This window comes from Centropristis striata, chromosome 11 (genome assembly GCF_030273125.1).
Source record: "Centropristis striata isolate RG_2023a ecotype Rhode Island chromosome 11, C.striata_1.0, whole genome shotgun sequence".
NCBI lineage: Eukaryota > Metazoa > Chordata > Actinopteri > Perciformes > Serranidae > Centropristis > Centropristis striata.
This window is the reverse complement of record NC_081527.1, coordinates 36,953,929-36,980,442: the sequence shown is the minus strand read 5'-3', so window position 1 is coordinate 36,980,442 and position 26,514 is coordinate 36,953,929. Positions and strand designations below refer to the sequence as shown.

At 38.8% G+C, this 26,514-nt stretch overlaps 2 protein-coding genes across 4 annotated transcripts; one reads left to right on the top strand and one right to left on the bottom strand.

Annotated features, from left to right (window-relative positions):
• Positions 1 to 684: 684 nt before the first annotated feature.
• Positions 685 to 16,377, top strand: LOC131979885 (uncharacterized). Of its 3 annotated transcripts, none has more exons than XM_059343958.1 (7): positions 685 to 903; positions 7,420 to 8,472; positions 10,933 to 11,147; positions 12,009 to 12,218; positions 13,470 to 14,026; positions 14,461 to 14,552; positions 15,385 to 16,377. In XM_059343958.1, exons 1-7 carry the CDS (start codon positions 772 to 774, stop codon positions 15,475 to 15,477), a joined length of 2,352 nt encoding a protein of 783 aa, XP_059199941.1. In that variant the 5' UTR covers positions 685 to 771; the 3' UTR covers positions 15,478 to 16,377. The 3 variants fall into 3 exon arrangements, with proteins under 3 accessions (XP_059199941.1, XP_059199942.1, XP_059199943.1); XM_059343959.1 differs by lacking the exon at positions 15,385 to 16,377 and adding an exon at positions 14,837 to 14,997; XM_059343960.1 differs by having other exon boundaries at positions 792 to 907.
• Positions 16,378 to 20,892: 4,515 nt separating this feature from the next.
• On the bottom strand, positions 20,893 to 26,268 carry LOC131979888 (palmdelphin-like). The gene is made up of 8 exons (XM_059343963.1): positions 26,224 to 26,268; positions 25,980 to 26,060; positions 25,102 to 25,229; positions 24,267 to 24,381; positions 24,142 to 24,166; positions 23,972 to 24,064; positions 22,761 to 22,921; positions 20,893 to 21,971 (listed from the first exon to the last, which is right to left on the bottom strand). The coding sequence occupies exons 1-8, from the start codon at positions 26,266 to 26,268 to the stop codon at positions 20,949 to 20,951; spliced, it is 1,671 nt and encodes a 556-aa protein (XP_059199946.1). The 3' UTR covers positions 20,893 to 20,948.
• Positions 26,269 to 26,514: the final 246 nt, after the last annotated feature.

Genomic DNA, 26,514 nt, shown 5'->3' with positions numbered 1-26,514 from the left:
CTGCAGTGGAGCCGGTTTCGAATCCGCATGTCCTCCCCTCTGTCTCCCCCATTCTATCTATCACTTTCAATAAAGCATGAAAAATGCCAAAAAAATTAAAAAAATTAGAAGCGTAGTGATAAAAAAAGTTGCAGCAGTATGTAAACAATAAGCGATGACAGTATGTGTGCAATAAACTGTATGTACAATAAACTGCAGCAATAAGTGATGACAGCATTATAAGCGTAGTGATAAAATGGGGGTTTTATTCAAAACAAAAAATTAGGATGTATGATGATCAATCATCGTGCAATACTGAATGATGAAATTAATTTATAGCAAAGATATAGAATATAAATAGATAGAATATAAAAACTTAGTCGGGTCACTTTAGACCCATGTTGTGCATCAAAGGGTAATTAAAGAAGGTATTGCCTTCATGAACTCAAAATATGCATAACACCATAACACATCCGGTCAAACTGTTAATCCAGTGAACGTTACCTCCTTTTACAGAGTGGAGGGCGGGAACGGTAATGCAGCACGCGCGGATGAAAGAGAGAGGGGGAGAGAGAGCGCGCGCGAGAGAGAGAGAGAGAGAGAGATGTACAATAGTCTGCCAATACAGATTTATCTCTTCTGCTCTAATTCACCGGAACGTAATCGCCCAGGTCGATATTTACTCCCTCTCTCTCTCTCTCTCTTTCTGCTCCTCTCTCCTCCTCACTCTGTGCCTTTCTCCATCACACACACACACACACACACACACACGCGCCGCATCCGTCAGCTTGCATGCGTCCCTCCTCGCGCCAGCGGGTGGCCGACTGGCTGCTCGCGCTGCCGTTGGGGAGAGGAGGAGAGGAATGCGCGCGCCGCGGCCGCCTGGAGATGATCTCGTTTTGGTTGCTGTGCTGGAAGCTGTTGGTAGGTAAATAAACAAACAAACAAACAAACGACACACGTTATAATAAACAGCAGCACTTCTTCTCCCGGGTGTGGATTTGGTGACGTTTTTTTTTGGCGGTCAGTGCGTATCCTATGCGCGAGGTGTATGCGCGAGGCTTTGGCTTAGCTTCAGCTACCATCAAAGCCCGGTTTTCTTGGCTTGTGTATGTGCGCTTATCTGTCACGATTTTGGTGCTTTGCCCGATTTTAGGATGCTGTTATGTAACACACTGGGGCGGCACTCTTCTGACTGAACAGATTATTGTAGCAAAATATAATATTATCATTAAAATGTATAGAAAAAGAATAGAATAGGATAGATTAGTGAATTGTTGAATGCTTGCTGAGGCAATGTGGCAACATACCTTCTCTTATTCCTCATCTTCGACACATGAGGTCTAAAGCTGCTCTGTAATCCTCCCACACACACACACACACACACACACACACACACACAAACACAGCTGTCTGAATAAATGGTGCTGATGAGACTGACTTCAGATGTTGTTAGGGACAAACAGGTTTGCAATTTTTAATTTTGATATATAGAGTGAGATAGGTCAGCCAATAATCCAAAAGGTCACTGGTTTGAATCCAGACAGCCAGTGATCGGAAGCATGGATTAGAGCTGCTGCACAATCAATAACTCTCCAATCCGTCCCCCATATGCTGTGACTTCTCTGAGGAATTGAAGGCTATAGTTGGAATAGATAGATTGAATCACCACAGAAGCATTAAAACTTATTTATAAATCCTCTATGAATGCGTTACGTTAACAATGTCTGCTCCCCAGCCATGTTTGCAACAGTATATTTAAATTTATATCTCATTTTACTTTGACTTCTCAACACTCTTTCAGCCTTTTCATACTGTATTTCCACAAAAGTGCAGCAAAAGTGCTGTAACAGGCTCTGCCGGCATTTGGCCCTAGGACATTCATACTGATTATGCAATGGTGTAGTATTGGCCTCCATGCACATTACAATCTCAAATTTTAATAGCGTGTAACAGTGTTGCTGCTCTGTTAAAAATTAGCTGTGGCAATATGTGTACAATAAGCTGCAGCAGTATGTAAACAATAAGCGATTACAGTATGTAAACAATAAGTGACGGCAGCGGAGAGTGCATTCAAACAATTATGGTGGAGTAATTGCACGTTGTGCTGTTTCTCCCTATAGAGATTCTACGTACTCAAGCAAAGTTCTTCTGCATTTTGCTGAACATGACTCAATTACGATGATACGGTCCACTAAATTCAGGGGTGTCAAACTCTGGCCCGCGGGCCAAATTTGGCCCGCAGTGTAATTTTATTTGGCCCGCGAGGCAATACCAAATTATTATATTATTATTGTACTATAAAAGCTGACCCGCCGGTATTATACGGCACATTTACCGATAATACTACAAATCCCACAATGCCCTGCTGTTGTTTTGGCGCGTCAATCAGGACAGGACCCAGAAACGCTCCTCTGTGACAGTCGTCATAGCAACCTCAAGCTAGAGCTGTCTCCCAGCTACCCCTTCCCGAAAATGGAGAAAAGAAAGGCAGAATTTATTAACCTGTTGAAACAGTTTATTTTGATATTTAAATCAGAAGGATGCAAATAGAAAAGAGGCATACGAATTTTATTTAATTTTTATTTAATAAATTAATGACATTGATGTGTTTTTTATTTGATATTGTATGTTTATAAGCGTTGCTGGTTCCATATTTAATGTTAAAGCAAAACATGTTTGGTATATATTAAAAGGTTTATTTGTTCAATGTTGGCCCGCGATTTTATTCAAGTTTTACATTTTGGCCCATTGTGTATTTGAGTTTGACACCCCAGACTTAATTTCTCATTACCTGAATGTTTGTTTCACAAATAACATACGTCACATATTTTCCGCCTTGATCATCACATTGGCTAGAACAATATTTACTGTTTAAACTGTCTTTTCTAACGTCTTACCAGGATGTTTTTTGCCCTAAATCTAGGTCAGTGTTTTTGAAGCCTAAATTCAAAGAAACGGCAGCTTTTTTTACAACCGCCAACCGTACGTGTTTGTATAATGACGTGTGCTATTTTTAGAATGCTCCGCTCAGCTCTGTGCCATCTGTCGTTTTGACAATTGCTCATATAGTTAATTCTGGGTGGTATTGACAAATTATTCTGTTGGGAATTTCAGTATCTTGCCCAAGGATACTTCGACATGTAGACCACTCTATCGCTCTCCTATCTGAGGCACAGAAACTAAACAAATCATTTATGTGATTTGTATATCAGATATCAAAATGATAATTAAATTCACCAGATTTTCATAGGCACTGACAAACTGTATATAGGCTTTATAAGTATGTACAGTATGGCATCCTGGTGATAGGCATCATGTGATTATTTTTAGAACTAAAGCAGAAATGACCCATTTAGTTGTTGAAACTTTTTGGGAATTGCACATCATGATACTACTTCTGCATGGTGTTTGGTGGGTCATTTAGCTTAAAAAGCTTGACAAAGTTTCAGAACAGATTTCTTTGTTGAGCTTTGTTTTCCCTACATTTTAGAATTTAAACACCCAGCTTTCAACCAATCAGATGTAGGGGGTGTGCACACTGACGTTTGACTGATGAAGACGACTGCACTGCAAAAAAAGAAAAGTTGGGTGAACTCAAAATTTCAAGGCAACAAACTTCGATAAAATTTTAAGTTGGGCAATTAAACTAAAAATTTTAAGTTTTGTTTTTGAGTTTGCTCAACTCTGAATTCAGATTTTTGTCAACTCAACTGTAAGTTGTACTAACCTATAATTTTACATTGTAATAACTTTTAATCCTTACTTCTGCTAACTTCTGCAATGTGCTGAATTGGCACGATTGTAACGCCGCTATGAAATGTCAGCTAATGTTGCGACCACAATTTTGAGTTAGCATTGATACGCTAATGGCTACTCTTGTAGCTGTAACAAGCAGCGCCACTAGCATCAGTTAGCCGCTAGCATCAGTTAGCCGCTAGATTTCGCTAATAACAGAATTTCACCACTTTCCCGCATTTCACAACAAAGAAATAAGAGTTATCAGAACTATTGTCCCTTGTTGTGAACCCCAACTTAAAGATATAAGTAACAACAACTCACCAACTTGTTTTTGAGCAGACAACTGGCTTCCTTTGTTGTGCTAACTTACATTATTGCCCTAAATGTCAATAATTTATATTTCCAAGTTTTACCAACTTAAATCACTGTTTAAGGCCAAAAAATACAAGTTGGCTTTTTTTTGCAGTGTGGCTGTGCTTAAAATGAAGCTTTTCCAAAGAAACTGTCTATTGATTCTGGCCAGACTGCACTTAAACAAGGCTAGAGTTTCATTGCTCATTGGTATGAATGTGTGTCACTGATGCAAAGGCATTACTTATCTGTTAATAAATGGTCATATCCAGCCTTTTGAGACTGGGCTGTGTTCTGTAGTCATTCCAGGTCTTGTTTTAGCAAGCAGGAATAGATGTGTTGATATTTCCATCTATACAGCTTGTTAGAGCCATTTTGTACATTGTAGAGAAGCTGATAAATAATTCAGATTTGTATTTCATAAGTTTATAGTTCTTTATTGAGGTTGTAGGAATGCCTATTGGTTCGTAGGAATTGCACTCTTCTTATTGGCTGAGATGTGTGTAACGTCATAATTGCTTACTTTGCTTTAATTAGGATTATGGAGACGAGGAGAGCCCACTAGTTTTTGCTCATAATTATTATTATTTTGGATTGCTGCAGTTTATTGTTTGTAATGCTCAAACGAAAGGTTTTCAATAAACCATAAGAAAGAAACTGGGGGATTTACTACATCCTCACGCTCTATAATTGAAGTGTGCGTTTTAACCCTATAAAGCCTGAACCATGAAATAATTGCCAGAAAATTCAATTTTTGTAAAAACTGAGTGCTTATTAACCTGCTGACGAATTTTAAGAAATAAATAAATTGCATATATGAATTCTAATTTGTATCATATTTGATACATCAGGTCTTTTTGTGCAATTTGTTGCTCACAGTTTGTTTTTCTCGAACTAACAAAAACATATAAACCCTAACATATTTAACCTATTAAGACTTTGACTTTTCCTTTCTCCTCAATCATGCAAAATACATATTTTTTCCATATAACACAACATCATACATCTGCTGATATGAAGTTTTTTAATGCAGCAATAGCTGATTCATTCGTGGAACCTGCATATCATCTGGTATTTTTGTGCAATAGTTTGTTTATCTTCAACACATGTATACATCAGGTTTTTGATGATGTAGAGGTCTCAAAAATTACTGTATCTAATATGATACACTTGGCTTTATAGGGTTAAGTAAAACTAGACGGAGCCACACTAAAATAGCTCATCACATCACTGAAACTGTCATTCTGTTTAGGAAGGAGAATTGATGCTGGATCATGTGATGAAACTTGCATTTGTGTAGCTTTGTAAGGCTTCTGTGATATGAAGACTCAAGGAGTTACGGATCAAACCACCGACCTTCCCATCAGTGGGCGGCTGCTCAACCAGCTGAGCCATAGCTGTGACTTAACTGAAAAAAAACTGTAGCAGCTTGCCTGCCTCTGCAGCTATACTAAGTGTTACCATAGCAACACCTCTCGTCGGTCGCCAGCACATGCCTGGAATGACAGACCATAATAATCTGCTAACCCACTCACAGCCAACGCATTGCCACCATGGTAATGAATGCTTGTGTTTAAACCAATGGAGCATTTACAGACTGTGAAAGCCTACTACTGTGCATGCAGGTGTGCAGTATGTAGTATGTGTCATACAATTTACAAGCACTATGTACACCGTGCAGTGTTTCCCATTAATTAATTTATTTCTTGCAGCATGTCACAACATCAACACCGGCCATTAGTTATTGATAGTGATGTTCGATACCACCGATTTCCTTTCCGATTCAATACTGACTAAAATTCAGGCTGGTATCGGCGATACAGATCCGATACCGATACACCTAATGTGCCTGGTAAATCTAAAAAAGAAGTGTATTTCAAATGAGAAATTAAGAATACAAGATATCAGAGTCACTGTAGCTATTTATTTTAAACTCACACTGCAAAAAAAGAAAAGTTGGGTGAACTCAAAATTTCAAGGCAATAAACTTCGATAAAATTTTAAGTTGGACAATTAAACTAAATATTTTAAGTTTTGTTTTTGAGTTTGCTCAACTCTGAATTTCTCTGGCACGATTGTAACGCCGCTATGAATGTTAGCTAATGTTGTGACCACAATTTTGAGTTAGCATTGATACGCTAATGGCTTCTCTTGTAGCTGTAACAAGCAGCGCCGCTAGCATCAGTTAGCCGCTAGCATCAGTTAGCCGCTAGCATCAGTAAGCCGCTAGCATCAGTTAGCCACTACCTTTCGCTAATGACCACATTTCACAACAAAGAAATAAGAGTTATCAGAACTATTGTCCCTTGTTGTGAACACCAACTTAAAGATATAAGTAACAACAACTCACCAACTTGTTTTTGAGCAGACAACTGGCTTCCTTTGTTGTGCTAACTTACATTATTGCCCTAAATGTCAATCATTTATATTTCCAAGTTTTACCAACTTAAATCACTGTTTCAGGCCAAAAAATACAAGTTGGCTTTCTTGCTGTGCAGCAGTTTACTGAGGTAGCAACCTCACTCACAATATAGCTTCTTTTCCGCTCCGCCACTGAATTACACACACACACACACTGAGTGAGAGACGAGTGAGCAGCAGCATGCCACTGCGCTTACGTATTAGTCTCTTACCCAGGCGGAAGAAGAAGTAGTTCCTACCAGCAGCTTGTCATTTAGACAAGATCTGAATAGTTTAGTTACTTTCCACTGTATTCCTGTTAATGATATACATTACCACAAATGACTGAAGTATCAAAAGTATCGATATTTTTTATTAGAGAATCGATTTTAGAGCACACAGATTTGGTATCGGAAGTATCGATATTTCAGTATCGATCTGCACATCACTAGTTATTGATTTTATATCTTTTTTACAATTTAAAATGAGTAAAATTGTATTTAATGGTAGAGCTGCACGTTAGCTGTCTGCGGGGCACGGACATGCACTCTATGCTAACTTTGTTCACACAGCCAACATCAGCTCCTGTCACAAATCGAAGACATGTTGATAGTCTTGCCGACACATGCAGACATACACACACACACACACACACACACACACACACACATCTGACTTGACAACTAACGTTACAATATAGTCTATAAGTGCAATTAAACTTTACTACTTGCAACGTAGTGAAGTTTAAGTAGTGGTGGAAGAAGTATTCTGATCCCTTACTTAAGTAAAAGTATACAACATTGAAAAATTGCTGCACTACAAGTAAAAGTCTTGCATTCAAAACTTACTTAAGTAAAAGTACAAAAGTATCAGCAACCACACAATATGATTAGAATGTATTGGTATTAAGTATGTGAACAAGTTATAATTAAGAGTTTGTGTCCACAGAGGGCAACAGCTGGGCTAAGGAGGACAGCAGCTGAGCTAACAGACGGTAACCACGACGACAGTAGCTCTGGCAACAATAACCCTGTCAACGACTCTCCCACCCCTATACACCCAACAGATTCAGTTGCCATGGAGATCAGCTCATCACCACCGCTAACAGACATGGAGAGAGAAAACTTGGTTGGCTGGTGCAGCCAAAAAGTAGAGGAACTCCATTACCCAGAAGTCCACAGGGGGCAACAGCCAATCGTGGACGAGCAGGAGGAAGAGGAGGCTGCAGAGCAAGAAAATGAAAAAAGGGATGCGGATGAGTGTGACTATCTTGTTTTTGAGATAGGAAAGCAGAAGGGAGGGGACGAAGGAGGGGAAAGTGATGGAGGACAAGACACAGAGAGAGGAGAAGATGGAGGAAGAGGAGCAACAACAACAGAAGGAGAGGAAGGAGGAGGTGGAGAAACAGAGAGGGAAGATGGAAGAACAGGAGACACAAAAGAGGAGACAGTGGGAGAGATGAAAGATGATGTTCTGTCAGAGCTCTTCTTTATTACTGACAGTCCATTGTGTCCTCCATCATTAGAGGTCCTGATACCAGATCCTGCAGAGCAGCCTACAGAGACCATGCTGTACGAGGCCTGGGGTCATGACCCCGGCAACCGAGATGACCTTAGCGACGGTCACCTTAGCGACTGCCTCCAGGCTGAGCTGGCTCTTGTGTACTCAGACAGCGAGGCAGGGGAGGACCAATGGGCTGCAAATGGCTTTGCATCATGTGATGTTGCCAACCAGGAAGAAGCAGTTGGAGGGATTAATGATGGCGTCTGTGATGGAGAGAACAAGGAAGAGGAGAGAGGAGGAGATGAGGAGGAGAGAGGCAAAGAAGAGGCTGAGGCAGAATCAGAGACTGGAGTAGAGGTGGTGGATGTAGAAGAGGAGCAGAAGGAGAGGAGGAGGAGCAGTAATGATGGCGAAGAGCAGATGAGGTCAAGAAGAGATCTTTTCCTGCGGTCTCCTTCTGTCAGCTCTACAGCCAGCTACACAGACTCTGACAGGAAGGTAAGACTAAACTCCTTCATGTTACATTGTGCCAAAACTTTGGCTGCAAGAAATAAATGCTAACTTACATTATTGCCCTAAATATCAGTAATTTATATTTCCAAGTTTTATCAACTTAAATCACTGTTTTAGGCCAAAAAATACAAGTTGGCTTTTTTGCAGTGCAGCATGCATTGCTCAGAGGGAATATCCATTCGTTTTTAGTTTTTTTTACTTTTTATTATTGCAAAATAAAATAAAACATTTTGATGATAAATGACATTCTCTTTATTAGTATGCTATAAATCAGAATATATTGCTAGTGACACTTATTTAAATACAACATTTAATCTGTATATCTGTTGTATTATCATCTGTGTTAGAAAATCTTTCCATCTAAACATCTCACCATGTCCAACATTTTTTTGAACATTTAATTCTGACTCACTACGCTGTCGGAGCTGACAAAAACAACAATGAAAAATATTCAAATAAGAAAAGAAAAAAAAGCATAAAAATTAAAAAACGAAGAAGAAAAAAAGACATTTTAAGATTGAAAAGGACGTTTTAAAAAGGTGTAATGTCCAGTCCAGTAGCCCCAGGCATTAAGTTTACTGGATACTGAAATCTATATTGATTCTGCAGCACACAATTATGTATGTTTAGTTCCAGTGCAGGAAGTCATGGACCTTTATGGAGAAAGGGGAGACAATGCTTGAGTGTTTGTTTGTTTTTTGGTAACTCACCATTTTTAGATGTATCATATCAACATACTCCTTCGAGAGTGAGGGGGTCAGTCTTAGGCCCCGTTTACATGAGGACGCTTGCGGGTAAAAACGACAAAATATTTTCTCAGAAGCGCCTGTCGTTTAGAGCAGTAGTTCTCAACCTTTTAGAGTCGTGACCCCCAATTTAACATGCATGTTGTCCGCGACCCCCGCTCACTGAACACAATCTCACACGCACAGTTCAGATCACCCAAAAAAGAAACAAAATGACCAAAAAAGAAACAAAATGACCAAAAAAGACACAAATTGACCCCAAAAAGAAACAACATTACCAAAAAAGAGACAAAATGACTAAAAAAAGATACAACATGACCAAAAAAAGGAAACAAAATGACCAAAAGAGACACAAATTGACCACAAAATGATCCAAAAAAGACACAAAATGATCCAAAAAAGACACAAAATGACCAAAAAAAGACACAAAATGAACAAAAAAACAAACACAAAATGACCCAAAAAAAAAAAAGACATTAAGTGACCAAAAAGACTAAAACACATGAACACATGAACACTTTAAACAGTGGAGACAGAGCTGACTTCCAAAATGATTTGGCGACACCCAGAAATCATCTCACGACCCCAATTGGGGTCCCGACCCCAAGGTTGAGAACAGCTGGTTTAGACGGTGACGGCGTTTTTGGGGCTTAAAAACGCAAAAATCTGAAACCACCCTCCAAAGTGTAAAAGTGTAATCCTCTCCTCCGTAGCGTGTCGTCTACACTGACAAGACACAAAACTCTGATCTGATCTGCTCACGTCACGTATGTGTTTACGTCACATACATGCTCCAGGACAGGAAATAAAGAAACGTGGGATTATTTCCATGGTGGGACCTTCAAGCTGCTCTGGCAGCTCTAATAAACTTACAGGAGTCTTTCCACCAAATGTCCAGGATATGTACAGATAGTATTAGTGAACAGAGAAGGATCTGGAATTACCTCCATCACATTCTGGATGCAGCGATTGGTGGGAGGAGCCAGACGGCTGTGAACGAGACCTGGGAGATCTAGTGATGGAGGAGAACTTTGTGGAAGGAGTAGCTGATGAAAATACGTGGCATGAAAAAAGATGCTCTTATCTCTTTAAGTGATGCCGCCTGGCTGCATACAATCCAATTCCACACACTTTTGTGTCACCGTATGCAGCAGATTTCCTCCTGAAAACGCTCGTCTAAACGCGGAATAAAAAGTGAAGACGCAACGCCACATTTGCGTCTTCTGTTCAGACCGTCATCATGTAAACGGAGCCTTAGGCAGTGTCTTCATTTAGCATCCTGATGTTCTGAGGGTTTAGGCTCTCCCTGAGCCTCCCAGTGCTGGCCTGGGGTTTCTGGTACCTTCTTCCCGACCTGAACAGGGCAAAAGGTCCTTATGTGGTAATATAATTGCTGGAAAAAAATAGCTAACTGCTAACTTTGGAGGTATTTTTTCCTATTTTCCCCATTTCTGTGTTCATTTTTTGGGTGTGTCTATAATCAGGGCTAAATAATTACATTCCGGATGGCTCTGGAAATCCATGGTTTTTGGTTGTGGAATGATTTACTGTAACTGTTGCTTCAACTCTCATAAGGTGCATCTGAGAATGATTTCAGTTGTTGTTTAGTAGTAATAATGTATGCATATTAAAATGCTTTCAACATTCCCCAATAAATTCAATGTTTAGCATCTAATCCTGAAACTCATGTTTCTGTCAGGTTCCTGTAGATTTCTGTGTCCAACAAGAGGCCCACAGTGAAAATGTTTCCACTGAACACGTGGACTTTTTGTTGGCCCGCAAGCAGTGGAGGAAGATGGAGGAGGAGGTCAAAGGTCAGCCAATTCCCAAACCAGGGCTCAGGGCTCAGGGGAGCTTCCAGGGCACCCACACTTCACTGTACCCCCCCACTCGCAGCCCTCGACTCAAACACAGGTAGGAAACAGTGAACACCTTTACTTTTGTATGCACAAAAAACTAGACTGAGCTTTCTCAGACAGAATGTTTTCTACAGAAAACAAAACTTTTAATTTTTTACGACAATTTCAAAATGTACACTACTGGTCACAAGTTTTAGAACACACCAACTTTTCCAGAATTTAATTGGAAATGATGCAGTTTAATGTCTCAGTGTACTCTGAAATTAATGCACATTTGCAACTTTTAAAATTCTTTATTGAGCATGATAGTGTTTTGAAAGTAAAAAAAAGATTCAAAATCACATTTTATGTTGGACTAAAGGACTAAAAAAAGACACAAAATTACCAAAAAAAGACACAAAATGACTAAAAAAAGACACCAAAAGACACAAAATGACAAAAAAAAAGACACAAAATGACTTACAAAGACATGAAAAGAATTAAAAAATGGACAAGACTCCATAGAGTTAAGTTGTTAACCCATTTCTTGTTCCCTGAAAAAAGGCCTACTTAATATAGTATAATTCTGAAATGTACATTATTTTTCAGTTTTGGTTAACCTTACCTTTTTTTATTTACCTCTGGCAGTTCACCACTTACCTTTGTACCCTTTCAAGCTGTTCATTTGACTTGAACTGCTTGAATTTCAATAAAAAACTGGAAAAATTGGGGTGTTCTAAAACTTTTGACCGGTAGTGTAAATCTTGGTTATTTGATGCAGCTTAGTACATAAAGTGCACACAAATAGACAAGTTGTTTATACTCTTTCAATTTGTTTTTACAGTAATCACTGACAATGGATGTCATTGCATTTATTATCATTAGATTCATACGAGTTAATCCATTCAAAGCTGGGTTTCCTCCTCTCCTTTTAAAGGGAGATCCATCCAGCCGTGCCCAGGGAGCCCGTCCTGTCCTCCACCCTGTCCCCGAGTTCAGAGGACTCAGGCCTGGATGACTTGTCATACCGCAGCACATTGGAGGAACCAGAGAGTGCGGTGGAAAGAGAGATCCGACTGACTATAGAGAGAGAGGAACGGCACCGCAGGGAGAGGGGGGAGATTACACAGGGCTTGGCAATACCCAGGTAATGGAAAATATTCAGGGTACTGAAATATAAGTGTTTTTCTTTAGCTGCATTTCAAGTCATTGTGCCATAATGTGGCATGTTTTTTCTGGCCACTTGATGGCAGCAGAACAAGCACACATGACTTACATATTATAAAATTACAATGTTTTTATGGCTAACATGTTAGCAACCAGTTGCCATTAGCACATCCAACAAACACAGAATAATATTAGTTGTATTCACTGTCCTTGTGAGAGTGAGCATGTAAGCTGGAAAACCACAACAATGAGCTTAAAGAGGCTGAACTGAACTGCTGAGTTTGTGATGATTCTTTTTGTGACTTTGAGCAAAATATTCACATTACACAGTCATTGGATCCACTGTTAATGTAAAAAAGATTTGAAAATATGGTTATGGAATATTGCATTAAATATCCAACAAGAGTTCAAAAAGCTGGATTCCACTGTGTTTCCTTCTGTGGGAAACCAGATAGGCTGAGCCAAAATGAATCAGAGTCAGTGCGTTTACATGCACACTTTAATCGAGCTATGCTTAAAAATCGATTCTTGTCCCAGTTTACATGCAACTGACAAAATTGAATAACTGACGGGAACGTGTCCTCCTCCTCAACTCTGGGTGGCGATATGCGTAATTTCAGTGGGTTAATACGACGCCCTTTCCGGCTGACCTCAGTTCGACACTTTGTGCCGTTGCTACTGACCGGCTAATGTGACAGCCAGCTAATGCGACCGGATAATGTTACCGGCCAGCTAATGTGATGGGCTAATGTGACCGGCCAGCTAATGTGACGGGCTAATGTGACCGGCCAGCTAATGTGACGGGCTAATGTGACCGGCCAGCTAATGTGACCGGCTAATGTGACAGCCAGCTAATGTAACTGGCTAATGTTACCGGCCAGCTAATGTGACGGGCTAATGTGACCGGCCAGCTAATGTGACGGGCTAATGTGACGGGCTAATGTGACAGCCAGCTAATGTGACGGGCTAATGTTACCGGCCAGCTATTGTGACGGGCTAATGTGACATGTGCACATGCGTTGTCTTGTCCTACATGGCGGCAAAAATCCAAATCCAATCGCATTATCTGGGTGTCCTAATCGGAGTTGGAGAACTCAGACATTAGTCCGACTAACACGTTTACATGCACTTCAGTTGTCCAGTTATAGTCAGATTAAGGCAATAATTTGTTTTTTGAAGTGTCATGTAAACGTTCTGACTGATAGTTGTTCTTCTCTTGTTCTCTGTTCAGACCATCCACCCTGCAGACAGGAAGATCTCCACCCAGACCACCAGCCTGTCGCACCCCTACCTTGTCCATATCCCCATCTCCTTCCTGCTCCTCTTCCCTTCCCCGGTCTGTCTACCATGAAATGACAGCCAATAATGTCATTATCTTGGAGCCTGACTGCTCTGGCTCTGCCTCCAGGAACCGTTTACTCTCCTCTGCAATTGGGGGCCTCTCTGATTGGCCGACAAGCCAGGATGCTTCCGCTAATGTCATTGTGGTGGAAACATCCAATCTCATCATTCGAAGCGCTTCCGAATTCTGTCTTAGCTCCGCCCCTGTATCTATGGAAACACAGGAGAGCACTTTCTCATCCAATCCATTCTTTAAGCTACGCTCCCTCAGCAGCCAATCGCTGGTGGAGCAAGAGATCCGCATGGTGAGGCAGAGGGAGGAAGAGTGGAGAAAGCAGAGGGAGGAGATGTGGAGGAGGAGGAGGGAAGAGGAGTGGAGGAGAGGAAGAGAGAGGTACGGTACTGTGCTGGTGTCTCCAGGCCTGAACGATAACATCAGTTACAATGGTACGTAGAATCATGACACTAATCCAAGCATCACAAACTTTTGTGGGGACATAAACAACTGAACATCCTGGGAACTTTTCTGTTGTGCTATAGGTCAGCTAAAACAATTATTTACTTGTCAAAAGACCAAACAAACCAACCAACTGAATTACTCTTCTGTAGTATTGTAGGCACAATGTGTCACTTCCTTTTATTCAGTTCAGTTTTGTGTTTGGGATTTAAAATAGTGTCAGCAATAATGATGGTGTGTTGGGTTTTCTTTCTTTAATTTTTAATTTTATTTTTTTACAATTCTGAGCAGACCACCCATCAATACTGAGTGTGTGTGATGAAAAACTGGTTTCTGTCTGCAATAATGATCTTAATAATTAAAAATATAGTAAGATAAATATAGTTTCCATTGTGATAAAATGTATTTATTTCATTTATTAAAGTGCCAGAGGTTCCAGACAGATCTGTCTCCTCCCCTTCATCCCCCTCCAGGACCCGCAAAATGGAACGATCCAGTATGTCATGTGACCACAAGGTGGGCACACATAAAACACTATCTGTACAGTATCTGTCTAACTGACTGGACAAATTAGTTTCTTTCAGTCTTTTGCCATGTATATATATGTCTACTTAAAAGCCAAATAAAAACAAGGTTTACACACACACACACACACACACACACACACTATGTTGCTTAGCCTAACAAGTTTTCTGGCAGAACACCAGTCAGCCTTAACAATGTACTTACTGATTTCTTTCTTTACTCATTCATTCATTTGTTACATATATTGCTTGTGAACTTTGTGATTTGTTAATCAGTTGGACTGATTAATTTTTTAATCCATTAGTTCACAATTTAGCAAATATATTCATCATTGGGCTCACCTACTAATCACTCTTGCATTCATCAATTTAATGATTCCGCCATCTATCCCATCCTCTGTTTATTTCTCTTTTGCCCCATCTATCCACCCATCCATCCATCCATCCATCCATCCATCCATCCATCCATCCATCCATCCATCCATCCATCCATGCATCATCCATCCACCAACCCATCCATCCATCACCCATCCATCCATCCATCCATCCATCCATCATCCATCCACCAACCCATCCATCCATCACCCATCCATCCATCCATCCATCCACCCACCCACCCACCCATCCATCCATCCATCCATCCATCCATCCATCCATCCATCCATCCATCATCCATCCACCAACCCATCCATCCATCACCCATCCATCCATCCATCCATCCATCCATCCATCCATCCATCCATCCATCCACCAACCCATCCATCCATCCATCCATCCATCCATCTTGGCTCCAGTGGTTTAGCTGAATTTCCCCCTCCCTCCAGTTCCCCCTTTCCCTCTCTTCAGTGCCAAGACGACAGAACGCCATGGCACAGCGATGGGAGGCCTCTCTATTAGCCAATCAGAAGAAGGAGTGAGGAACAACAACGTTCAACTTTCAGCCACTTAAAGAGTTTCGTCTGTCGGCAGCCCAATGAGTCAGAAATGTGTTGTCTGAGGGATAACTAACCCATGAAGCCAATCAAGGTCCTTTACTTATCTTGGGTGTCTGTATGCTTTAATGTATGGGAAAGCTGATGAGCTAAACTGGTCTGTTGCATGATGTCTGAACCAATGACACAGTGGAACTACCCGTCATGTCACAGTTTAGACATTTGTATTATATATATGGTGACTTCTGAGGCACATTCCCAAGAGGTGTATCATAATAATAAGTAGTATAAAGTATAAAATATTGGAAGCGCATTTAATAACTTTGATTTTAGATGTTTATGAATTATGGTAGTGGTACTGTTGTTTATGTATTACTTTTTATGATTATGACTGGATGTAATGCAGTGATTTTCAAACTTTTTTGGGGCAGTAAAATTTTAATTAATGTATTAATTTAGTCCCTGTATTTTAAAGCGCATATTTAAGAAAATATTGTAGCTATGCAGAAATTTGAGAAGTTACATGCAAAAACATTTAGCATGTCGTTTTCTTTTCAAATGACAATTCATGTATTTTGGGTGCCAACCCAGACATTGAAAATCACTGCCTTAATTAAATATTATAATGAGCCATTGAGCCATAAAAGACTTTAGATGTTCAAGGTTTCATGTCGGCCATGTTGGCTAAAAAGTGCTAGATGCTAATTACACCATTGAGGTCAGACAGACCTTTCTGCCTCTTTAGAAGTGGTCATTTGTAACACGTCATGTGCTTATTATAGAAAAGGGAAAAAAATTGGAAAGAAGCCATGCTGGTTGTCTTTACTCCTCTTTCAATATGGAATGTGCAATGTATGGCATAGGGCATGGACAGGACTTTTTTTTTTTTTAAATAAAAGCTGTTGATGTTCTACAATTTTAAACACTGAAACCTTTACAGCTAGCTTCCTAATGTAATATAACCATCAAAGTCACAACTGGTGACTGAAGACTACCAGGTCCTGTTACAAAAACAACGAGAACCGTCACAGTAATGCTCTTCATGTCCGGTGCATACATTGCTAGCTAGGTTACAGCTAATGTCTGTACAATTGTTACATTAATTGTTGGAGGCAAATAGATGAACAGACTCCAGTCAGTCTGTCTTTCTGTCTGTCTGTGGCTCTGCTGCTTCAGCAAAAATAACTTGAGCACTTCAGAGAGAATCAGATATTCTAATCTTGTGAAGAGTGACATATTTTTGTGTCTTGTCTTGATTCCTAAAAAGAGATTTCTTGTACTGTATTTTTGCTGCATATATTTATGAATTGAGCAATGCTTACAAATCCTTAGAACTTTAATTTATAAAAAGGTTTATAATGATAGAATGACTGTTTGGATTGCAAGTTTGCCATGTTTTGTGACTTTAGTGTGTGTTGAGAGTGCATGTGTGTGTTTCATACATGGGCTGGTCAGAGCTTACTGCAGTTTGGCTTCTAAAGCTCCAGAACAAGCTCATTCACCAAAAACTCAACCTGACTTGACCGTCCAATAAGGTGCATTTAAGTCAACTCAGAAATGGGGGATTTTAACTGCCAGGCTGAAATAACTCCATGTGAGTGGAATGATAGTCAGTTTAGCATCACTATATACTGATCATGCTATGAGCTTTGATGTCTTTGCACCTGCTGTGGTACAGTATTAAATATAGCTCAAAGGATCAAACCACCTCAGTAACTAACTACCAACGTTTGAGTAGTGTGTTACTGTGCAACCTAAAGCTGTGTCTACAAGTCAGATGTAGCCTTTATCTTTATTTCTGCATTCAGTTTTAAAGGGGCTGGGTTTGAATTTCTTCAGGTCTATCTTAATACAAATCAATACATTTCATATGCACATTGAAATAGTTATTGGTTTCCATAAGAAATAAGATGAGATATTGCTTTATTATAAAATCTCCCCCTCTTCTTATTGGGTATAAAATGAATAAGAAACAATAACCCCAAGAGACAAGGCACAATATGGTCCTCATTCTTTGGAAAAATGCTTATAAAAGTTAATGAGGCTTCAGCTAAATCATTGTGTCTTTATTGATTCTGCTTCTTGCACTCATAACATGAGTTTGACTTTGTGTCTAGAGCCCACACCTTATTTAAAAGTTGAACCAAGAACCTTTCAATATACGAGAATGATGAACAGCAAGGTGGTCCTCAAATATGTTCTCAGCAGAGCTTAGACCATTGTCAACCTGATGCATGAGAAGAAAACAAAATACAATAAAAACAAGTCTAATATTTAATTTAACAAGTCTAATATTTAATCACCGACTTGGTTGATATTATTTCTTTGCACTGCAAAAAAAGAAAAGTTGGGTGAACTCAAAATTTCAAGGCAACAAACATCGATAAAATTTTAAGTTGGACAATTAAACTAAATATTTTAAGTTTTGTTTTTGCGTTTGCTCAACTGTGAATTCAGATTTTTGTCAACTCAACTGTAAGTTGTACTAATTTATAATTTTACATTATAAGTTATAATAACTTTTAATCCTTACTTCTGCTAACTTCTGCAATGTGCTGAAGTGGCACGATTGTAACGCCGCTATGAAATGTCAGCTAATGTTGCGACCACAATTTTGTGTTAGCTTTGATATGCTAATGGCTACTCTTGTAGCTGTAACAAGCAGCGCCACTAGCATCAGTTAGCCGCTAGCATCAGTTAGCCGCTAACTTTCGCTAATGACCGAATTTCACCGCTTTCCCGCATTTCACAACAAAGAAATAAGAGTTATCAGAACTATTGTCCCTTGTTGTGAACCCCAACTTAAAGATATAAGTAACAACAACTCACCAACTTGTTTTTGAGCAGACAACTGGCTTCCTTTGTTGTGCTAACTTACATTATTGCTCTAAATGTCATTCATTTATATTTCCAAGTTTTATCAACTTAAATCACTGTTTTACGCCAAAAAATACGAGTTGGCTTTTTTGCAGCGTGCATTTTTGGTACAAAATTTAGCAGAAAAATGGTTTTGTTGCCCAGTATACTATTGCTATTGTCCAGGAAATGATTCCCTCAGGGCCAGGATGAAGAAGGAGGAAGGATTACAGTGAAAAAGAGTCAACACATCCTTAAGGAACAAAACTCCAGGAGCTGTGATAAGATGGGAGAGACTGAGATGTATTAAATGCACAATATCTTAGCTTAGGTGAACACACCATGATGTCACTGTGTATGAGATCACATCTTACACACTCCATACATCCAGACCTGCTTTGACTCTTGTTTAAGACATTCTCAACTATCCGAGTTACGTTATTACTCCAAAACACCACTTTTTTTTTAGAAGGAAAGTGAAATTAGTCATAGTTTTTGACCATTTGGTTTAAAGAGTTGTAGTGCACTTCTCAAGCATCTGCCCTGACTACTACAGCTCTCCTCACTAGCCTAGCATCATTTACTCTGGTTCTCTTTTCTTTCTTAGTTTATTTGCCTGATTTATTATTGCCATATTAAAGATCTGGTGATGACATCCTCAATAAAGTGTGTGACTCCTGAAACCTACTGTGTGTGTGTGTTTAGTGTCTGTTTATCTGCCAGCAACCATATGATGGTCTGACACAAAAATGTTGATTTTTTTCAACATGTGTTTGTTTTATACAAAATGTAAGCAATCCTGATCTCAGCCATGATAACAACCCTGAATGAGGTAAAGCCATAATATTTCTCTAAACCAGCTATTCTCAACCTTGGGGTCGGGACCCCAATTGGGGTCGCGAGATGATTTCTGGGGGTCGCCAAATCATTTTGGAAGTCAGCTCTGTCTCCACTGTGTTAAAGTGTTCATGTGTTTATGTGTTTTTGTCTTTTTGGTCACTTAATGTCTTTTTTTTGTTGTTGTCATTTTGTGTCTTTTTTTGATCATTTTGTGTCTTTTTTGGTCATTTTGTGTCTTTTTTCGACCATTTTGTGGTCAATTTGTGCTTTTTTGGTAATTTTGTGTCTTTTTTTAGTCATTTTGTGGTTTTTTTTGGTAATTTTGTTTCTTTTTCGGGTAATTTTGTGTCTTTTTTTGGTCATTTTGTGTCTTTTCTGGTCATTTTGTGTCTTCATTGGTCATTTTGTGTCTTTTTTGATCATTTTGTGGTCAATTTGTGTCTTTTTTGTTCATTTTGTTTCCTTTTTTGGGTGATCTGAACTGTGCGTGTGAGATTGTGTTCAGTAAGTGGGGGTCGCGGACAACATACATGTTAAATTGGGGGTCGCGACTCAAAAAGGTTGAGAACTACTGCTCTAGCCTTTGCTTGAGCTTTGAAGAAAGACAGTGGGACAGCCCAGCGAACAAAAACCCAATAAGAGTTATATTTATTATAATCAGAGCAAAAAATGTACAGGTGTAAAAAAAATAATAAATAAATAAACACAGACAGCGAGACAGGAACAAGACCAAAAAGAGAGTTTAGTATTTTTTAGTTTGGTATTTTCTAAAGAATAAAACTGACAAAAACATTAATTATCAGCCTGAATGCTGGCATATTTTTCTTGATGCAATGCAAAGCTATTCAGTTGTTAAACAGATACATTATATTGATTTTTAAAAATGGAATGTACCTGAAGTGTGCATTATCATACTATCTAAAATATATAATAAATAGAACTTGACTACAAGTGACTGTACTGAAAGTTAAAATAATGAGTAGTGTAACAAACTACTGTTGACAGGGAGTAACAAGTGAAGTATCAATATTACTTTTGGAAAGCGTAATGAGTAATAAATGACAGTTTTTGAGTAACAAGCCAATGAACATTTCTAATCCTGTTTTACTAATAAATCCACAGTCAACTTTTTCAACTGTGACATGGAGCAATGATACTACAAACTATATGATAGTATAGTTATATACATCCAGGTAACTTCTATTACTGAATATAAGACTACCACTGTCCAATTGCCATGTTTCCTTCTTTTTATTCACTGAGATAGAGCGGTAACTGTAGTAAGGAGCAGATATGCTCTACAGATTTCTTTGTGAGGTGTGTATTAATGGAAAAAGGAGGAACTTCCTTAATTTTTTGGTCTTAAAATAGACAAAATAAACGTAATTTGAAGAAATTTTACAATTTTTTTTTTGGGAAACCATAACGGTCCACAATAATTGAAAAAGTGTTGTTTTTTTAACATAATTTATACATAATTTGAACATTCAAAGATTCAGTAGCTTCAACAGGGTACAATACAAAACATTTTAAATTGAAAAACTTCATAAAAGGACCTTTTTAAACCTGTTTCTTGTCTGAATGTTGCCTGTAGTACCATTGAACCATTGACATGAAATGTCTTGAACAGTCTAAATCGGTATCGGCCAAAATCGGAATCGGCAGGTCAGGCTTTTTAAAAATCGGTGATCGGCCAGAAAATTGCAATCGGTGCAGCCCTAGTTAGCAGTTGACACTCAGATATGCATGAGATATTCCCGTTAGCAGACAGAACAGCAGGGTTTGGATTTTTTCTGGATCTTTCTGATCCCTGGGCCCCGTCTAACTGTCCGTCTGTCTCCAACTCCCTCTAAACGCCCCAAGTTCCCATTGGATGAACTTGCTGCTGGATAACTAACGCCCCCAAGCTGGACATAGTTCTTCTTCTCTTTCACGCTGTTGTCATCTTCATCATTGTCTTCATTCTCTCCAATGACGACTATCTCTGCCTTCAGTGAACCCTCAAACTCCTGAGCCTCCCCACTGTCATTCTGTGTCGTCTGGAAACCCATGAAGATGGCTGTGATTGGCTCGGAGGTCTCCATGGCGTTAAGGATAGAGTACGGGGTGTCATCTGCAAAGAGGGGGGAGGGCACTGTGTCAAAGTGGTGGGGCTCACTGTACTGGGCAGTGGGTGGTTTCCCATCATGGCTGTAGCAGTAAAGTTCTTCTTCATCCACACTAATGTAATCATTTAGAGGAATATAACTGGCTGGAGTGTAGCAGAGCTGTGGTTGGTAGGCAGATACTGCTTCCTGGTCATGTGATCTGGGAGGAGGCCGCTCATTGGCTCTGCTACTATTTACGACACTATTGCTTCTGAAGATGCCGCCAGTGTGGTGGCTAGCAGGCCCGTCTCTCCTAACTAACTGGTATGAACTGCAGTGGCCATTCTTCTGGTTTCCATAGTTACTTTCCCTCAGATTGCTTTGGTTATTTCTCTTTTCCTGCCATCTGTTCTGGCTTTCCTGGTGACAATAGTGAGCTGGTCTTCTCTGACAGTTTTCCCTGAAGCTAAAGGATTTAAGGAGATGTTTATCATAACTCCCTCGCTGGTTTCTGAGGTCCAACTCCTCCACTCGGTCATATTCTTGGTGATTGGAAAAGCACTGCTGCTTCCTCCTGCAGTGATTTTGGTTTTGGTAGTTTTGGTGGTTTACTTGGCGATGCACTGTGGCACTTTTCAGTAAATGTTCCACTTCGTTGGCAGACAGCTCAGACACACAGCTCTGACTATGTGACCCCTTAAAGTACAAAGGAATATGTGTTAGGGTGGACAAGGTTATAATAGTTTTGTATTTTTCATTAGTATTAGTTTTAATTTCGTTGTGAATTTTTGTTTTCAAATTCAGTTAGTTTTAGTTAGTTTTTAGAGTGAGTTTTCTAGTTTTAGTTTAGTTTTTAGTTTTTGAAAATGCTTAGTTTTAGTTTAGTTTTTATTAGTTTTAGTGTTAGTTTTAGTTTTTTTTGTAATGGGCTATGTGTTGGGTGCCAGATTCAAAGAGGTCATAATAAATGTTTCCTTTATTTCCTTTGGTTTATCATCTCAGCCCCAATAAGGTTATTAACTCTTACAGTTCTGGGTGTTTTGAATTTTGGTTCTAGTGTAAACATCCCAGTCTCAGTAAACATATTCACCATGTGTTGCATGTTCAAATAGAAACACTGAATTATGAATGAAAAAGTTGACAAAAACGAAAACTAAGGACATTTTCACTATAATTTTATAGTTTTAGTTAGTTTTGTAACCACACAATACAGTTTCAGTTAGTTATCGTTTTTTTAAAAACTCTCGTTTTTATTTTTATTTCAGTTAACGAAAATGTTTTTTCAATTCTAGTTTTCGTTATTTCGTTAGTTTTCGTTAACTATAATAACCTTGAGGGTGGAGACAGTGTAAACACTTTGAAACACCAGACAATATACCAAATTTACCACTAGGTGGTGCAATTGACACAGTGTAGTAACAATCATTTGGGATTTTTTAATGAAAAATTTGAAGTGATAAATAAAGAAAGGTAAATATTGAATACCTCTTGTGAATTCAAGGCATACACACACTTCCTGTCATCTTCATAAACTTTGAGCCCGGTGTGTTGGTATATCTCCTCAGGGGGAACTGTAGCAGTAGAAAGCACTGAGCTCTTTCCAGTCAACAGGTTTTTACTCACATTGACCTCCATGGCAAACAGAGCTGGGACACAGAAGAAGAACAGACAGAGCCCATGTTAATATCTATATGTTGGCCCGACTCATCTGTATTAAGTTCCCTCTTTAGTGGGAGTACAGACATTTAGTCCTCCGACTGTTGCTCAGGTTCCTTCTGCATATCTGGTATCCTTATGGAAGGGATAGCATTTATGATAACGCCCTTTTATTTATATATTCGACGCCCTGTGCAAGGTCATCATTTATTCATAAAAGAGCCATCCTTAATCCCCAACATTTTTGGTGATCCTTGATGAAGGCAATTGGTATCTTTAAACAGATACTCCAACATAGTTGACGCCCCGGTGCGTAATTACAACATAAGAGACCATTAACACAATTAACTCGTCCACTTAGCATAAACTTTAACGTCATTTCGCTTGTATAAAAACTTAACACAGCACTTCCTATCTGTCATAAAAAGTTCTTTCTACACGGTTTCCCATAAAGTTGGAATAATTTTGTTTACAGACACAATCCTCTGTTTATTGTTCCATTTTCATTGAGATATGTTTGGAAGAGATTGATTAATAAAGATTTGAGAAAATAAACACTCAACATGTCAAGAATAAATCACATTGTCACAATCGTTTCATAGAAAAAATTAAAAGATTTTTTTTTTTCTATTATCAGTTTATTACTTTCTAATAACTATTAACGAAATTTTAGGTGGAGGCTTTAAATAAGCCCATCTGGGTTTTCTGCCTCTCCCTGCACTTTACATTATATGTTATCTTTGTCATTTTATGTAATTCTAACTGTGCAAATAAAATAAAATAAAATAAATAAATAAAATGACGGTGAATTCAGGAATATTAGGACAGTTTTTGTAATTCAAACAAGAACAAATGTTCCGTTTTTGAATCCCACAAGGTGTCTGCATTCTATATCTGAAGAAATTAAATGTGAAGAATACTTTATCAAATACTTTATCACAGTTTACATTTTTTTCTAGTTGACAAACAGTGGTCAGTATAAACTGCAGAGTACAAAGTACATTGAATGACTTTACAGGGATGTGTAAAAATGATCTCACTTTTTTGTGCTGTGTTTAGTTCAAAGTGTTTGTTGGCTGGTGGAGTGAAGCATTCTGGGACATCAGAGTTCACTGTGGTGACTTGCGAAGGCTCTGTGGGACCGAAAAACAGAACCGTTAAGTGTTTTTTTTGGATTTGGTTTAAACATCCAACTGATGGAATAACTTACCAGGAACAGAGCTGTCCTGGGCCTCCTGCAGGACAGACACAAAGCAATCAGTGCAAGATATCACAGACGCACTTCAATAACTGCTGTCTGTGAAACAGTGTGTGTGTGTGTGTATGTGTGTGTACCTTGATAATATCCCCTGGACTCTTCTCTATCGCCTTCAGTCTGGTGAGGATGAAGCTCTCTTTGGTAGAAATTCCAGACTCCTCCCTCTCCAGAAACTCCACCTCTGTTTCTATTCTAATGGTGACACAGTGCAGGTTTACAGGCCATATTGGTGTGTGTGTGTGTGTGTGTGTGTGCACTGTAAAAAATGTCTTTAGATTTTACAGTAAAAAACTGCTAAACCATGACAGTTAAAGACTGTAAAATAATAAATGGGTTAATTCAGTTTCAGTAACAATGAAACATCGTAAATGTTTATATCAGCCAAAACAGTATTTAGTATTACATTTAAAAAAATAAATACATTACTCCACTGTAAAATACACTGGCACCATGTTTGTCGTGCAAAAAATATACTTTATATATACAAGCCGTCATTTTTGCATTTCTTTTTTGTAAAAAATACTTTTTTTCACTGTCAAATGTACTAAACACCATATCTCCAACAGAAATATACTGTAATATTTAATGGTAAAATCTGGCATTTATAAAGTGTTTCTTGTCAGTTATATGGCAGAGCAGCGTTTCTTTTGATGGAAAAACTTTTTATTTTTACGCTAAAATATGGACTAAAATGGCATCTTAAACAGGAAATCAACAGTGCTAATACAATTTTACTGTAATATTACAAAAAGTTGCACCGTATTTATTACGGTAAAGTTCTGGCAACCACAGCTGCCGGTTTTTACCGTAAAAACAACAGGTTTGTTTTTACAGTGTGAGTGTGTGTGTGTGTGTGTGTGTGTGTGTGTGTGTGTGTGTGTGTGTGTGTGACAGACAGACAGACAGACAGACCTGTGGATGCTGAGCTGCAGTTCTCTGGTCTTCTGCTGGTCACTCAGAAGGTTCTGTTGCTGTCGGGGTTCTGTTGCATTGTGGGAAGCTGAGTCCTGTAGCAACCACTGCTCTTTCAAGGATTTTTTCTGATGATTCAGCAGACATGAAACAGAGTTCGATCATGTCTATGTATTTACCAACCTGGTCTCACAGGAATCCGTGGAATAGCCACGGATTCGCTTAACTCAAAATCCGTGGAATAGCCACGGAATCACTCAAATTTCCATGAAACTGACACGGATTTTGCTACAATGCAAGTTAATGACAGTCATATCCCGTGGCTATTCCAACATACAAAGTGATTATGTACATTCACTGAGTGAATATTTAGAAAATAAAACATATATTTCTCCCAGAAATGTGATCAAAATCCATTTTTATGCAGAAACTAAGTCAAAATATTGATTTTTTCACTAAAAATGAGAGAACTGTCCGCCATGTTTTTTGTTCTGACCGCCGGGACCTTGAAAGTCACGTGACTTGGAACAAACCAATAGGAACAAATATCCATGGAATAGCCACGGGATATGACTGTCATTAACCTGAATTGTAGCGAAATTCGTGTCAGTTTCACGGAAATTTGAGTGGTTCCGTGGCTATTCCACGGATTTTGAGTTAAGCGAATCCGTGGCTATTTCACAGATTCCTGTGAGACCAGGTTCCCAAGAATGTACAATTAAATTAGTTGACAAGCAGATGGACAGAGTGATTATTCATGCAAAGAAGAGATAATACCCATCCATCCAAATGGTTTCCACACCTCATCCGGTGTTATTACTATTAACCATTTATACATTTACTAAGACAGAGTTCACATGTAAATGAATATAGTTCACCTTTAGATGCTGAAGTTTGAGTTTTTCTTGGTCCAGTTCCAGTTTCTTCCGTCTAATGTCTTCCTGAATACGATGCTTCTCCTGTTACAATTAAAGACACAAAGAGTTTACAAAGCAGTGACAATATTCCAAAAATAGTAAAGGTAACGCAACAAGGTGATGTAGATATGCACAAGTCATTTATAATGGATGTTTAACATAGTTAATTGTTACAGATCTTTGGGATAGTAGAGTAAAGCATTACAGTGATGGCGTGGAGCCTCTCTTTCAGCAGGCCAGACTCCTCCATGCTGCTGCAAAACACAGAACATTCAAGTCAAATGAACAGCTTGAAAGGGTACAAAGGTAAGTGGTGAAATAAAAAAAGGTAAGCTTAACCAAAACTGAAAAATAATGGTCATTTCAGAATTATACAAGTAGGCCTTTTTCAGGGAACAAGAAATGGGTTAACAACTTAACTCTATGGAGTCTTGGGCTATTTTGTCCATTTTTGAATTCTTTTCATGTCTTTGTAAGTCATTTTGTGTCTTTTTAG